Below are 15,271 nucleotides of genomic sequence, written 5' to 3'. Positions count from 1 at the left end.
GAGCAAAGGAAACTGGAGTTTCTGCAGAATCTTTTCATGCGTTCATGTTCTGTTTAGTCTTAAAACCAGATTCAAGTGATCAGAAAAGACAACCTCACTGTATATGTACACTGATAATAATCAATAATCAGTGGTTCTTCATAATTGGCAGTGGTCTGAGCTCTATGAATGCTTCAAATTCTCCATTATCTGGCTTTGTTAAAACTCAAAGCTTCAAACCTTCCAGTTCCAGCTGTTGGGGAGAGTGAAAGCGATTCTCAGAGTGGAGGGGGACGTCAACTGTGGATCAAAATATTAAAATACAGGTTATTTTCAGAGTCAGCTGGTCTCTACATTCAAGCAGAAGCAGATGAAATAAAGAGGAATGTAACATAAGAACAGTTATAAACTTGGGCATGAACAAAAGAAGCTGTGTCCCAATTCCAGGTGGCAATACTAAGTCAATATAGTATACATCCTAAAAGATCATTTAAAATTGGCAATGGTGTGACTGATGTGTCATTTCCTGTTAATTTTAAGCAGAAGAACATGTTGATTTCTTAAATACTAGCTGCAAAAATAGTATACTGTAATGATTTGTATATACAGCAGACTCTATACACACAGTTCTTATGTTTTCTGGGTTTGGGACACAGCTTCAGGCAACACAAAACCACTTGTAACAGTCATACACTTGTCATTTGAACTATTTAAACCAGACATGCAGATTTCTTCTTTAAAAAAGCAAGTTTGGATATTAACCGGCTAAACTGGAAGACTGGCTCTTTTTACAAATATGTCCAATATATCTGGGTGTCATTTAAAGACATTTGAAGACAGTTGTAAAAATCAAACTTGGCTGCTATGTTCTAAAATATGATGTATCACAAAACACAGGCACTGTCACCAACACATCTTCCTGTTTCTACTTGTCAAACAACTGTATATATATAATAGAATCATTTCATTTAGTCTAAAAATGCTAACTGGCTAACATTAAGGCTCACTGTGAAAGGCTCAAGTTAAATACAACAGTTGTCTGAAAACTAGAGTTACAGCCTAGTGGTTGTTTGCCTTCTCCAACCAGTCCATTTTCATTTAATAAGTGTGTGAAGCTATGGCCAAAAACATGTTTTATGACGTCGCAGTGACCTTGAGCTTCAACCTTTAATCACCAAAAGCAATTTACTTAATCTCTGAGTCCAAGTGAACCTTTGTGCCAATTTTGAAGAAATTACTACAAGGCGATCTCACAATATCACATTCAACAGACCATAAACATGTTTTGTGAGGTCGCAATGACCTTGACCTTTGACCTTTAACCACCAAAATTTAATCAGTTCAACTCTGAGTCCAGGTGAACATCTGTACTAAATTTGAAGAAATTCCCTCAAGGTATTACTGAGATATTGTGTTCACAACAATAGGATGGACAACCAGAAAACACGGGGTGTCATCAGCATAGAGGCATAAAAATAGAAAGACGTGTCAGTGGAAACACCTGCAAAGTATTTTCTAACCAGAATATTAGTGACCACACAATGAGAAGATGTAGAAAGAAACATTAAGGAGAAAAGAGATTCATTCCTGACCAGGAAGAAGTGGCACTAAAAGGACAATATTTGTAAAAAGAACCAGTTCTGTCACATCAGACTCTTATTTTGTAAAAACACAATCACGATAAAAGGTATTTCTACATCTGATTACAATCACAGTGTGTCAGTAAATTAGCTAATTACAACAAACCAGAGTGATGTGGTCTGAGGTTAGAGCAGCAGCAGGTAAAGTGAACACGACTACTGTGTTAACAACAGATTAATAAACTTCAGCTTGGCCCCTGGTCTCAGGGATGTGACGGTGCATTGTGCATAATCTGGTTTGTTTACAAATGAGAGAAGGAAAGAATTCGGCAGTGGAAGACCAAATAATCAAACGCAAAACACAAAGCAAAAGGCACTCGCAACATTATAATCTAATATAGTGAATCAGTTAATAAACAATATATTAATACACATTTTCCCCAGTAAAGGCCTTTTCACACCAAGTCCCACGTTTTTGCACAAAAATAATCCATATTCGTTTAAAAAAATAACACATTAGGTTTATATACGATGTCTTGCATACAGAATCCAGAAGTGCTGTGTGTTATTTTAATTCTGGGCCAGTTTGTGTGTTGTTCATGAGTGTTAAAATTGGATTAAGCATTTCAAAAATAACTAAACAAAAATGATCAAATGATCAACTAAATGTGAAGAAATAACAGTTCTGACGTTGCAGACATCTATGTGCTGTGTGGCAGAGATTTCTACTGGTAGTTAGCATGCTAACCAGCTAGCCCTGGCCGATACAAACTTGTAATACCACTTTATACCCCAAGAGGCAATAGAGAGTTATTGTAGAGTCCAGTCTGCCCTCAGTCCAACATGAGAGGATGAAGAAGGAGTGCTGCCTAGAGGACCAGTAGTCAATAGATGGTCTTGGTGAGCGACCATTATCACCACCACCTCCACCTCCACCCACTCCTGGCAAGAAACCATGTTTGGTTTGCAAAGAAAAGGAAATGATAGAAATAGAAGCTAAAACTTACATATAGCTCCTGTAAAAAGTCTCGGATGTAATTTGGCAAACACTTCAGAAACCCTGAAAACTTATCCTTAAAAAGTTATTCTATAGGTGAAGTTATGCCAGGAAAATAAGGATTGATCTGTTGTTTCAACCTTTTTTTGTTTGTTTTTTTGCAGTAGAGGAGGTTGAAAGGTTGGTGAAACATACACACAGTATATTACGAAATAAGACAGCTACCTGAGAAAATGTTAAGAAAATCTTAATGCTACAACAAACAATGATCCTATGTGTTTCCTGTTTCAACATGACTCAAAGACCAAATTCCTGACCTCAACACGATCCAACACCTTTGGGATGAACTGGAACGCTGATTGAGAACCAGACCTTGTCACCCAACATCCTGATGCTCTAATGTGGCTGAATGGGAGCAAATACCTGCGGCAGGTTCAGCAAGAATGAAACTAGAGAAGTGGAGGCTGTTAGATTGATGGATGTAATATACATACTTTTTGCTAAGTGTTAGGAACTATTTTCTGAAATTATTTGCTACCAGACTCAGTGTGCAAGTCTTTTTTCTTACTGTATCCAGACTACTGACAATCGATTTGATTGGGATTTGGTGTGAAAAGGTCTTAAGGCACGATAAAACACCAGCAACGTTCAGAAGAGATAACTGTCACACTGTCAGTTGGTCAGAGAAGAAACAGATGGGTCCAAAATGTGAAGAAAAGTCATTTTCACAGTGCGACACTGTTGGCATTAGGTTGTTGTATTTGACGACTTAGTAGAAAAGAGGGGAAAAAAACAAAAAGTGCAGGCAGCCCATGCAGAAGAGCAGGAGTTTCCACTCGACTGCTGGGAAAAACCAGAGTCTCAGAAGGTCAAAGGTCAGACAGGTAACTCCCATACCAGGAGCAGGTGTCTGGACTTAACACAGTGACGGAATAAAAACAGGAGGCAAAAACAAAGATCTTCATATATTCAGAAAAGAGTTTTAAGAATTGGCAGACAAACTGCTCCTGCCTGATGACCGGTCAGTCCATTCTGAGGGATTGGCAATCTCAATGGGGTCGATCTGAGGAAAGACCACAAAACACAACCTCTGGCCCACGTACGTCGCCCTCTCTGCAGGAAGATACAAGTTATTTATTAGTTTCATATGTTAGACAGGGAGCAAATCCAAACCCAGGGAGTTTTAGAAACTCACCAATGAAGTTGTAGATACACTTTGGTTTTTCTTTCCAATGGACACCCAAGAAGTATACGGGTACACCAGTTAGCATGATGACCAGACCGACACCACAAACCACCGGCTCTGAGTAAAGACTGAAACCCAGCAGCAGTGCCCAGAACATCAGGTAGCACACAGGGACCAGCAGGTTCACCTGAAGAAAACAATAATTCATGATTTGTGGTTACAAACATATCTATTGGTGATGAGGTGCATGTGAAGACTTGTCAGTACCTTGATGGGTCGGTACAGGTTGGGTTTCTTCCAGCGGTAGTACAGCAAACCTGCGATAGTGACGCCATACGACAGGTAGTTGATAAAGGAGACGTAGTTGATCAGGTTGTGGGTTTCTCCAATGCAGAGTATAACAATGGTGGCAGTGCACTGAAAAACACAGCAAGGCACGACAATGTGATGAATATTAAAGGGACACGCCACCAATTTTACACCAACCACTGACAGGTGAAGTGAATAACATCAATCATCTCGTTACAATACAATGTTCTACTGGGAAACCTTTGGTCCTTTATTCATGTGGATGTTACTTGTTGCAGATCAAGCACACCCCCATGGCAACAACACTCCCCAATGTCAGGGGCCTCCACCGGCAGGACAATGGTCCCACCACACCACAAAAACTGCTCAGACCACTATCATAAAGTGACGAGATGGGCCAGGGCTAGAGATGGACCTACAAGTTAGCATGCTAACTTCAGTAGAAGAAAAGAAGTGATAGGTAAACAGCTCCTGATGCTAACATTTGCTATGTAGCAATAGAAAAACTTACAAAGAGCTCCTTTAATCAACTTCATCTCTAATCCTAACATCTAACCAACTTTTTCTTGATTATTGGCATTTCTGTCCAACTTTCATTAATGCTTTTGAAAATTCTGCAAATAGACACAGACTCCAGCGGACACAAAAATGAACATCAAGGTGAGACTGTACGTACGCAGACCAGGAGAGCAGGGATGGGCGTACAGTTCCTATAGTGGATCATGGCCAGCAGGCTGGGCAGGTGACCTTCTCTGGCCCCTGAGAAACACAACCTGCAGGTAAAAACACCAAACACACCGTCAGCAGCCATGCTGGAGCAGAATAAACTAATCAGAGCATGAAGAAGCAGGCTCACCTGGAGGAAGTGAACAGGTAGCCATTGATTCCTCCGAAGGTGGATAGAGCCACAGAGATCGGCATGATGACGGAGAACATTCCCAGGAGCTTCTCCCCAAATGTCTGAAGGGCAAAACAACAGACAGAATCACTGACATGTACAGACCTGAGCATCAACTCTGGGTGGCTAACATGTGCTTTAGTTTTTCTGCAATGTTTCATCTAAAATGTCCCTGCCTGAGTCATTTTGAAGCTAGTTTTAAGTAGTGATAGGGATGGTTGTCTTTGTCTGCAGTCCTTAAGACTATTCGATTAACTGCCAAAAAAATTTGTGCGCCTATCTAGAAAGCTAACTAACCGAACCTCAACATACGGTCAAAGTTTGAGCATAAAAGTTGAGTCTGCGATGTTCTAAAGGTTGTAGTTTGAAGCTAAGCGCTGAGACTAGCCTATAGCTTAAAATTACATCTTTAAAGGACCAGTGTGTAACATTTACATGGATCCAACGTCCTACTAGTTGCTTGTAATGTTCCTAATCCTGAAACTGATTCTTGGCTTAAATGATAACGTATGAACATGACAGCACACTGTCGCCACCGCTCATGGTTCAGCCATGTTACTCACTACAGCCACAGCATTGGACGACAGCAGCTCCTCGGGCGACATGGAGGAGAAGTAGGCGATGTTGGTGAGCGTGTACACAAAGGTCACCAATGGAATGGAAATGTAGATGGCACGAGGTAGATTCCTGACCGAGGCCACACGCCATGCACAGATGAAAACCAAAAATCAATCAAACATGCATGAATGTTGATCAAAGAGGCGCTAGAGATGGAAAAAGAAGGGGGGGATTTTTCCATTTAATGTCAAACATCAAATATTCATGTTGAGTTGTTTCTGACCGAAGAGCAAACAACAGCTGGTGTTGGTGGAAAATATCAACCAACACAAAGCTCTGCAGTAACTAACATGTTAACCTCATTGTTTTCTCTCCAAAAAATCTGTGAAGAAGAGCCTCTGATTTTGCTCCAAATGTGGTTAAATTACAGGACATTTGTGTTGCAAATGCACCCATGATACATTCAGAGACTTTTGAAGGGATGGTGGAGGTAAAAGAAAAGAAAATAATGAGCACTGACTACATGGTAAATCACTCAACAGAGAAGTGAAGGTATACCAGCTAATGACAAATACAAAGACTTAATTTGTACCAAAAACTACCCCTGAAAATGTCTAAAATGCCCAAACAAGACAAAGAAACAAGTCAAGATGGAAGCAGATCTTGCAATGTTACAGCACTGGAAGACAATGAGAATCACTGTAGCATGAATATTCACCGTCTGGGTTCAACCACTTCCTCTGTGACGTAGTTGAGGAAGTTCCAGCCGCTGAAGGCGAAGGAGGCCTGCAGGAAGGCCAGAGCGATCTGCCCAACCGACGGCGTCCTGTCCAGGGAAAAGGCCACCTGAGGAGTCAGAGCCTCGTAGTTCCCTGGAAGATAAATTAGATGTTTGAGTGTTTTTTTTATTCATTTGGGGAGCAGTAAAGCTTCAGGACCACAGGCTGGTGAAGGTTACCGTTGAAGATCTGGACCAGGCCGACCACAATGATTAGACCCAGAGCCATGAGTTTCCCCACGGTGAAGACGTCCTGGATCCTGGTGGCCATACGAACACTGGAGCAGTTCACCCAGGTCAGCAGCACTGAAACACAGAAACCTCAGGTCACTCTCAAACCACAGTTTTCCATTATTTTTTTATGCAGATGTTAGCGCTCTGCACACTGAAGTGTCTGGTCTGAAAACAGAGCTAAAACGATGGTGACACTCGTGGACTTTCAACCATCGCTAGGGGAGTATTCATATCAGGTACAATTGCCTGAGTACAAATACCCAAAGCTTATAAAAAACATGACTGAATCTTGTATATTACCCATGATCCCCTTCTCCTTCTGGAGCATGAAGGCTGTAACAAACACACCAAACTCTGTTTCTAATTCTTGATATTTCTGTCTAGCTGGATATCAGAGATGAACACTGCTAAGTCTTTTTAACTGATCTACAGTTCAGCATTACTTTTGAACTCACTGGGTCTGATTCCAGCAGTTTAAGCCGCTGACTATCACTCAGTTAGAGGGAGATTGTACCTGAAAAACCACAGTTACACAGAGACACAACAGGTGTTCAGGTAGACGGGGTTAACCATGATTAGTAAACTGACTTTGGCACCAAAAAGTGGTGGAATGCTCTTTTACATAAATCAGTATCAGTATCTCTCCATCCCTGCGCTGGGGTCCTGGTGCTGGTGTTCTTGCCGGTGGTGGGCGGCAGCAGCAGCAGCCGGGTTGCCATGGGAGGCAGGAATGTGGGAAACGGGTGAGCGAGGGAGGGCACGATTGTTTCACCTCGTCCATCATTGTCACCGGCTTTGCCCCGCTCTCTCTCATGGTGGCCTCGCTCTCCGACACAAAGACGAGCTGTCAGCCCCACAAAACAAAACACTTCCGTTGCGAAGGGCAAACAAATTGTGGCAAGGTCCTCCCCCCCTCCAAACATTCCCTCCCCACCTCACCCCTCCACTCCTCCTCAGAGGAGGCCGGGCATAGCTCACATTTCAGCTCTAAAAACAAGTGTGAATGATGGCGTCAGAGGCGAGGAATCACACGCTGAAGTCCTGCTGTTTGACCTCGTCGACGGGACATTATTCACTCATTGATCCGACAAAGAAGCTGCAAGGATTAATGGCCGTCAGTGCAGGTACTCGCAGGCAAGACACCAAACAATTAGGCAGCCAGACAGGCTCACAATGACCGATGTAGTGTCAGCTCCGGGCTGTACAACATGAGATCTGCTCGGCCTGTCTGTCCTTACACTCCTCGTGCAGCATTTCTTTTTTAAGGAAATAAATTTTTGATACGAACATCTAAATTTTAGAGGAGCTCTGCCACTTTCACATCCCATCAGAACTAAAGAAAAACCAAAAACAACCAGCAGGGTCTGAGTTGTGGCCCAAAACCAACATGTTTTGTGAGGTCACAGTGACGCTGCCCTTTGACCTATAAACACCTGATTCTATTCAGTCCATCCTTGAGTCCAGGTGGATATTTGTGGCTGATGTGAAGAAATTCCCTCCAGGTGTTCCTGAGATATTGTGTTCACAGTAAATTTCTGATTGAACACTTTAATCACCATTTTTTATTTTCGAAACTGCAGAATCTAAACCCCTCGTCCCGTCCTATCGACCCGCTCTCCTCCCTCCTCCAGGAATGCTGTGCATTTTTAACTACAGCCATAAAAAGGGGTTTTAAAAGCATCAGACTGCAGTTACATAAGAGAAATTTCACACGTGAATACTTCCCCTCTAACAGACAGTAGCCAGAGGAATGGACCTGCAGCTGGACTGTGATCAGCATTAGGAGAAACATTATTGATTCCCGCTCATGAAAGATGCAGATGCCTTGAAGGCTGTGTTCTCTTACTTTAAAGGTCTTATATGTAAGTTCTTGCTATCACTACATAGTCCATGTTAGCATTAACAGTTGTTTACTTACCACTGCAGGACAAACATTGGGAGTTTAGCATCAAACTAACTTTTGTGTTGCTTCTAGTTCTATCACTTCTTTTCTTCTACTGAATTTAGCATGCTAACCAGCTAGCCATGGCCCATCCTGTCTTGTAATATCACTTTACAATAATGAGTAGCGTTGACGTCAACGCTATAATGGCTGAAGCTCTTGGTAAGCAAATAGCTGCTAATGCTAATGCTGGCTATGTAGCGGTAGCAAAAACTTACATATAGCACCTTTAAAATGGTCTGCCCCTGAGTGGGCACCACACTCTGATATGAATCAATCAATCAAAGACCTTTGCAGGTGTTGAAGTCACTTACAGGAGACAGGTGGCAGAAAGCATCCGTGTCGCCATGTATGGAGGAACGCAGTTTGGGAAGACAGGCTGCAGGACATAGCTGGAGAAGGTGAGGGCGATAACGGCCAGCGTGGTCGGGTACATGATGAGGACGGCGCTCCACAACAGGAGAAACCTGGACGAGACACAGCACTTTCCGTTATTCAGTACTGAAACATTTACATTTTATTCTTGATCGTTCTTTCACACCTCCTCCTCTTTACTCACCCCATCAGACCACCGAATATCTCTGTGACGTAGGAGTAGTCTCCTCCAGATTTGGGGATGGTGACGCCCAGTTCAGCGTAGCATAAGGAGCCCAAGGCAGCAATGCATCCACCCAGCAACCAAACCACCAATGCCAAACCCACCGAGCCCGAGTGCTCCAGGACCCCCTTCGGAGAGATGAAGATCCCAGAGCCGATGATGTTCCCTGAGGAGAGGATGGAGATACTGACAGTAAAGTAAGATAATGTCTGTGTGCCCCCTACAGATGAGGTCTCAGTGACCTTGACCTTTGACCTTTAACTACAACAATCTATTCACTTTATCTCTGAGTCCAAGGGAACCTTTGTGTTAAATTTGAAGAAATTCCTTTGAGGCAATGTTGAGATATCACATTCAAGAAGCCAAAAACGTGTTTTGTGAGGTCACAGTGACCTTGACCTTTGACCTCTGACCACCAAACTGTAATCAGTTCATCTTTGATTCCAAGTGAACATTTGAACTAAATCTGAAGAAATTCCCTTGAGGTAATACTGAGATATCATGTTCCCAAGAATGGGAGGGACAACTAGAAAAAACAGGGTGTCGTCAGCATAGAGGTATAAAAATAGAGATGTGTCAGTGGCAACACCTGCAATGTAATTTTGTGCCTTATTAAATCAGAAAATTAGTGGCCACGCAGTCACAGGTCGTAGAAATTAACATTAGGAGAGTGAAGAAATTAATTCCTGAGCAGGAGGACGTGATACTAAAAGGACAATATTTGTAAAAAGAACTGGTTCTGTTGCATTATCATGACTAAATATACAAAACATAATACTACTCTTATTTTGTAAAAATGAGAAAAGAGCTGCAAGAATTTATAATTTGTGCTGGCATGAAGGCATAAAAACTTCACACGTGTGGGAAACATTTACAAAGCATGGCACACGTGCTTTTCACGTGACTTGTTCAGAAGGGTTTTTTTTTTTTTTATCTCCGAGAACATCTCCGACCTTTCTGCTGCTGCACCCTAAAAACACCAGTGACCCATTAGAGACTCTTGAGCAACACAACCCAGACTGTTCCCCTCTGAGTTTATACAGAGGGCATTAAAACAAAAAGAGCTCTATAACCAAGTGAGTTAGAGAAGGAGGTAAAGGCCATCACTCAGGCCCGGGACAATCCCTCCTGCCCAGAGCCTCTGTATGCAGTGTAGAGTACCAGCAGATCCGACACATTCAGACTACAGCGCTACCAGTAGCACGGCAGAAGGCAGCCAAGTGGCACAGACAGCCATTACATAACCAGACATAAATTACCCACTCCAGGCTGCAGAGGTGGGAAGTGACCGACTCACCTTCTGCATCAGTTTATTCCTGCTGCTCCGTAAAAAGAGACACGCAGGAAAAAAAAACATATGAAGGTCCAGAAAAACTGGTTTAGTTTAATCTGACTTCTGATGCTGAGCCCGGTCCAGTGTGTTTGTGAGTGTGTGCACAGCAGCCAGCTTGTTCCCTCCATCTCTCTCTGTGAATGGAAAGGTGCTTCAGCATTCTGCACACAGGACCTTTCTCTTGTTCTGGAGAAGGATTTTCACAAAAATGTCCGCCTTCGGAGAGAAACAACAGCTTAGCAGAGCCAGGGCAGGAAGGTTTGTGGCCCAGTTAGCCAAAGCCAGCACAAAAAAAAAAAAAACCCAAGAAGGTCCCAGTCCAGGTCCACCCCCCCTCCCCCGGTAAGAATTGTTTTATCCTTCGACTGCCAAAAAGCCGACTCACTGAGACTTAACGGTCTGTAGTCACACTAGTGGCATCATGAGGCTGTAATGTTCATTACACACCAGAAACTATTTCTATTTCCTCTCTGCTGCTGTGACATCTACAGTACTTAACTCACTCCAGAAGAAACAGCCTTTGCTGTTAGAGCCCCAAACTGCGGAAGAGTCAATCCATCGAGTTCAGACAGGTGACGTCTTTAAAGCTTTTATTAATGTTTGATATGTTTGTGGTGTTTTATTATCCTACTATACTGACAATTCATATTTTTGTTTCATTCTATCACCTACTGTTTTATGGTCTTTGTTTGTGTTCATTTTCTTCTTAATTTATTTTTTTGGTAAATTTTTCCTTCTCTTTCTGTTAAGCACTTTGTCACTTTAAGAAAAGTCCTATATTAAAAAAACTATTATTATTTCTAAAATCTCAATAACTGTCCTCTAGTGGTGGAAGAATTATTCAGATCATTTACTTAAGTAAAAGTACCAGTACAGCAAAGTAAAAATACTCTATTACAAGTAAAAGTCCTGCATAAAAACCCCTACTTAAGTAAAAGTATGTATGTTTTAGCAGTAAAATGTAGTTTAAGTATAAATGTTTGGTCCCTCTGACTGATATATTATTATTTTAATTACAGCAGATATTAATTAAGCTGCTGACTATCACTCAGTTAGAGGGAGATGGTACCTGAAAAACCAGAGTTAGACAGAGCAACAACAGGTGTTCAGGGAGCAGAGTGGCTCCATTCTCCCTGTTACACATCAGTGTTAAAATAACTGCATAACTTTAAATTTTTCACATAACTGTCCAACACTTCAGTTCATGTGAGGATAGTTTACTGAGGTTAAAACATAAAGCTGGTGGTATTCTATATTTTTCTTAGAGTGAATAATTCCCATGAAAAAGACACAAACCAACAGTGTGTTTCCTACCAACAGTTATTTTCACTACTGATTAATCCAGTTATTTCATCAATTAACTGATTGATAGTTTTGTCCATGAAATGTTGGAAAACAGAGGAAAAGTCCTGTAATAAAGTCCTACTCCTCAAAACATAACTGATTTTCAGTTTATGGTCATAGTTGACAAACACAGCATCAAATCCTCATGACTGTGAAGCTGGAACCAGCAAATGTTTGGCAGTTTTTCTTGAAACACAACCAAAATGATTAATTGATCATCGACAACATAAATCTTTCTTAAACAGCTGCTCACTGTAGTTTTTCTCAAACAAAACAGAAGGAAATTTAAAGTGCATTTGTCTGGGGACTATTTTCAGCGGCGGATTAATCCACATTTGGTGCTCTAGTGAATATTTGGGGCAAATAAAAAAAAAACCAATACATTTTTGCCTCTGTTGTCCTTTAGTATTAATAAATGTGAAAACTGTGAGTCTAAGCATGGTACCTGCTAGCATTCAGTACGTTTAGAAACCTACAGATACCATCTAGCTCACACTGCCGGGGTTAGCTAGTTAGCATGCTAACTACAGTAGAAGAAAAGAAAGAAGAAGCAAAACATTAGCATAGCTACGGCATAGCTTTCCACCACTACTGACAGCTGCCTTCAGACGGCTGTAGAGACTCTGCACGGTAAAGACCATCAGTGCAGACTGACTGACATGGAAGCTTCAGAATCAGCAACACCTGTTGTTGCTTTATTCAGTTACTGACGTTAATTGATCCTCTGCATGTCACAGCTCCAACAACAGGCAGAAAACATCCTTCAGATTTCTGTCTGTTTCTCTGATATTGATTGAGCCTCGACAGCTGAAGACAAACAGACTGAGGTGAATGTTGTCCTGTTTGCATCTGAAGCAGTTTTGTAGTAACTGAGGAACAGACTCAGATTTTGCTTTAAAAGGAAACTGATGCACTTTAAAAGGAAACTGATGCACAGCAGCAGCAGTAGTGGTAGTAGTAGTAGTAGTACTCTGCATAAGTTTCAGTTTTTTTTAACTCAGAAAGATGCTGAAATGCTCATTCACACTGCAGCCAGAGTTTTATTTAAGGCTCCCTCACTGGCTGCCTGTATCTTTTAGATCAATATCACATGAACATTCTGGATATTACGACGACAGGTTCTCTTGGTATTTTCCGTAGAAATAAAGTTGAGTTTGATGGTTGATCCAGGTTCAGGAGGAGGGTTTGAATCAGGTAAACATGACATAATAACCACAGGAACATCATCACCAACTGATTCTGATGCACTTTCACTGTCAAGAATTTACACAACTTAATGTTGTTTTTTCAGATTTCCAGTTCCATTTATTGACCATTAACAGGTTCTTTTTCTGTGTGCGGTTCGAGGATCTAATTTATGATATTGTAAATGAATCTGACTTGCCTTGTAACATTTACAACAAATCAGACATCAAATCGTTAAAGCTGCAGCGCTGATTTTTTGGCTCCCCCTGCTGGCAGCGAGAGTAACTACAACCTGGCTTTAACCTCGCTGCCGATCCTTTCCTTCCTTTCTCCGAGTTTCTCTTTCATCTGGAGCATCACAAATTCTTCTTGGACCTAGATTTTACCACCGTACTGTACTGTAGCCTACTCCATCTCCGTTGCCATGGTTACTCAGCCTCATCCACTCTGGCCGACCAATCACTGCTGGCCGCTGTAAGACTGTCGCCACAGACACCACAGAGAGATGCACCTGCAGCTGACCGACTCAATCAGACGTTCATTTAGCTTTAGCGTCCTCAGAAAGGTCACATGACTGTTTGAACAGAACAGGTACTAAACACACCTGAGATGAGGCTGTTTTCTCTGCTTCTGTTTCTGAAGTAAAGCATGAACTCACCTGGGAACAGTAACGAATATTTTCAGTATTGAAAATATTTTTCTAAATTGATCATTTAATCGTCATTTAAGTTATTTTTTCAGGCAGAAATTGTTTCTCTGTGAAAATAAACTGAACATTTTTGATGTCACCTTCAGTTTTTGACATTTTTAAAACCTTTTCATGAACTAAATAATTAAAAGTGAAACTTAATCGATAATAAAAAGAAGTTCTGGTTGCTGCTTTGATTGTTTCACTGACATCCCTCCATCACCCTGCTGCACTGCACAGTGTGTTAATATTAATATTAACAGCAGCAGCAGTGGTGATGGTGGTGGTGGTGGTGCAGCCGGCCCTCTGCATGCAGCCTGCCTCCCTGCGGGCCTCCCCCTCCTCCCTCCCTCCCTCCCTCCTTCCCTGGGTGATGCTCCTGTTTTACTGTGCTAAGGTGTGTTTAAAGGTCCCTGCTGTTCATTCTGCTCCATCAGACAATCTCCTTCTGCTTCACCTCCAGCCTCCACCTGCTGGACTTTCACATACTTTTAACCACATCAGCAGCTACAACTCAGTCTGATCTGATGCAAACAAACATGGAGTCCCTCATTTTTTTTATCACCAATGCCTTTAAACTCTGATGTTCCTGCCTCCTCCTCCTCTGTCACTTTAGAAATCCTCCTCAGAGAGTTGGAGGTTTATTCTAACTCCTGTGCGTAATTTCTGACTCCTGCAGCCTGATGGAGAAGTTGTTTTTAAAAGTTCTCCACTAATAAAGAACTGGTCCAAAGTGGCCTCACCTATGATGATGGTGCAGGCGCTCAGCAGCCCGATCTCCTTCTTCAGAGTCACTCTGTCGGGGATTTTCTCCTTCCTCTCCTCCTTCTTCTTCTTCTTGCCGTCCGTCGCGGCGCCATGCGGCCGGGAGCAGACGCCGCCGCTGCCGTCGTTCTGTCCATCCATGTCCGCCTGCCCGTGGGAGGGGGAAAGTCCTCGGTCCGGTCCGTCCAGTTCCTCTGGTCCCGTCTGCGTGTCCTCCCCAGTCCCAGTACTCCCAGTGCTCCTGTCCTCTCCTCGCTCCGTATTCATGCAGACTCAATGGGCTGCGCTTGCGCAACAACCTGCCGCTGTCCAGGGTAGAATGTTAAATACCCAGGACTCGGCGTGCTGCGTTCACGGACACCGAGAGGAGGAAGAAGGAGGAGGAGGAACCGTCCTGAGTCTTCTTACCTTCTCCAGGTCGACTAATTTTACTCCAAGCGTCCTTTTTAAGGTCGTATGAGAAAACGGAAATATAAAAATAATTCCAGAATGAAGTAAATTTTAGTTGATTATGGTGCAATTAAAAGTGTTTATCATTATTGTCGTGTTTAATATGGGACTAACCCATTAATGACTGATGACTATATTAATTTTTCTGTGTCAACATAAAAACAAAAATAAAATAAACTAATCGTTCTTTGTTTTCTGATTTCATTGTTACAAAACGACAATCGGAAAACGGCTCGGGAGAAGGCTCCTCATCTGTTTTCTCTCTTCCCACTCCAAAATGAAAACTGATTGGCCGTCATGTACACGGACCCAAAAATCCGTCCATTTTGAACCTGTTTTTATCTTTGAATAAACTTTACTAACCTGAATCCTGTTCGCCTTGTCTTCATCGTTCCCAGATAGATTAAATCCTGGCGCACACTAAAAGATTTTTAAAATCTTAACTGA

The 15,271-nt window shown here is 42.1% G+C and overlaps 1 protein-coding gene across 1 annotated transcript; it reads right to left on the bottom strand.

Moving 5' to 3' along the window:
• Nucleotides 1-292: 292 nt before the first annotated feature.
• slc7a10b (solute carrier family 7 member 10b) lies at nt 293-14,801 on the bottom strand. Its single transcript, XM_051073138.1, is given in 11 exon segments — nt 293-3,669; nt 3,752-3,929; nt 4,010-4,159; nt 4,728-4,824; nt 4,908-5,011; nt 5,513-5,636; nt 6,226-6,379; nt 6,466-6,617; nt 8,776-8,928; nt 9,021-9,225; nt 14,353-14,801. Coding segments are annotated over 11 exon segments (1,737 nt in total). The 5' UTR covers nt 14,642-14,801; the 3' UTR covers nt 293-3,538.
• Between the last annotated feature and the right edge of the window lie 470 nt (nt 14,802-15,271).

The sequence above is a fragment of the Lates calcarifer genome, linkage group LG10, assembly GCF_001640805.2.
Source record: "Lates calcarifer isolate ASB-BC8 linkage group LG10, TLL_Latcal_v3, whole genome shotgun sequence".
In the NCBI taxonomy this organism is placed as follows: Eukaryota; Metazoa; Chordata; class Actinopteri; family Centropomidae; genus Lates; species Lates calcarifer.
Note: the sequence above shows the minus strand (reverse complement) of the source record. Positions and strands in the feature narration are given on the sequence as shown.